Source organism: Nestor notabilis, unplaced genomic scaffold (assembly GCF_000696875.1).
Source record: "Nestor notabilis isolate BGI_N333 unplaced genomic scaffold, ASM69687v1 scaffold13877, whole genome shotgun sequence".
Taxonomy (NCBI): Eukaryota; Metazoa; Chordata; class Aves; order Psittaciformes; family Psittacidae; genus Nestor; species Nestor notabilis.
This window is the reverse complement of record NW_009935226.1, coordinates 22,635-22,986: the sequence shown is the minus strand read 5'-3', so window position 1 is coordinate 22,986 and position 352 is coordinate 22,635. Positions and strand designations below refer to the sequence as shown.

The 352-nt window shown below is 64.8% G+C and overlaps 1 protein-coding gene across 1 annotated transcript in view; it reads left to right on the top strand.

Moving 5' to 3' along the window:
• Window positions 1–143, top strand: part of TMEM63B (transmembrane protein 63B) — a 16,934-nt gene extending 16,791 nt beyond the window's left edge. The window contains exon 23 of the mRNA XM_010017739.1: window positions 3–143. Within this exon, the coding sequence (XP_010016041.1) occupies window positions 3–143 (141 nt within the window). The remainder of the gene's footprint in view (window positions 1–2) is intronic.
• The last annotated feature ends 209 nt before the right edge of the window (window positions 144–352 follow it).

Here is a 352-nt window from a genome sequence, read left to right as displayed (position 1 = left end):
AGGACTCCGCACCAGAGGGCGAAGCAACAGAGTCAGAGGAGCAGGGCTCACAAGACGAGGAGCTCATCAATGCAGATGGCATGAACGACACGGATTTCCAGTCGTGTGAGGACAGCCTGATAGAGAATGAGATCCACCAGTAGGGACCTTGGAGGGTGGGAGGGGAAGGAGGCCCAGGAGCGGGGCACGCTGTGCGCATGGAGACCTAGGGAGAGGCACCCAAGGGTGCTGGCCACTGCCCTTGCCCGCCTGCCCCCTGGGTGGCCGCTGCCTTCAGTGAGGGCAGGAGCCCTGCCACAAGCTCTCCATTTCCCTGCCACTCCACCCTGCGCCGGCCCGGCACCTCGGCGGG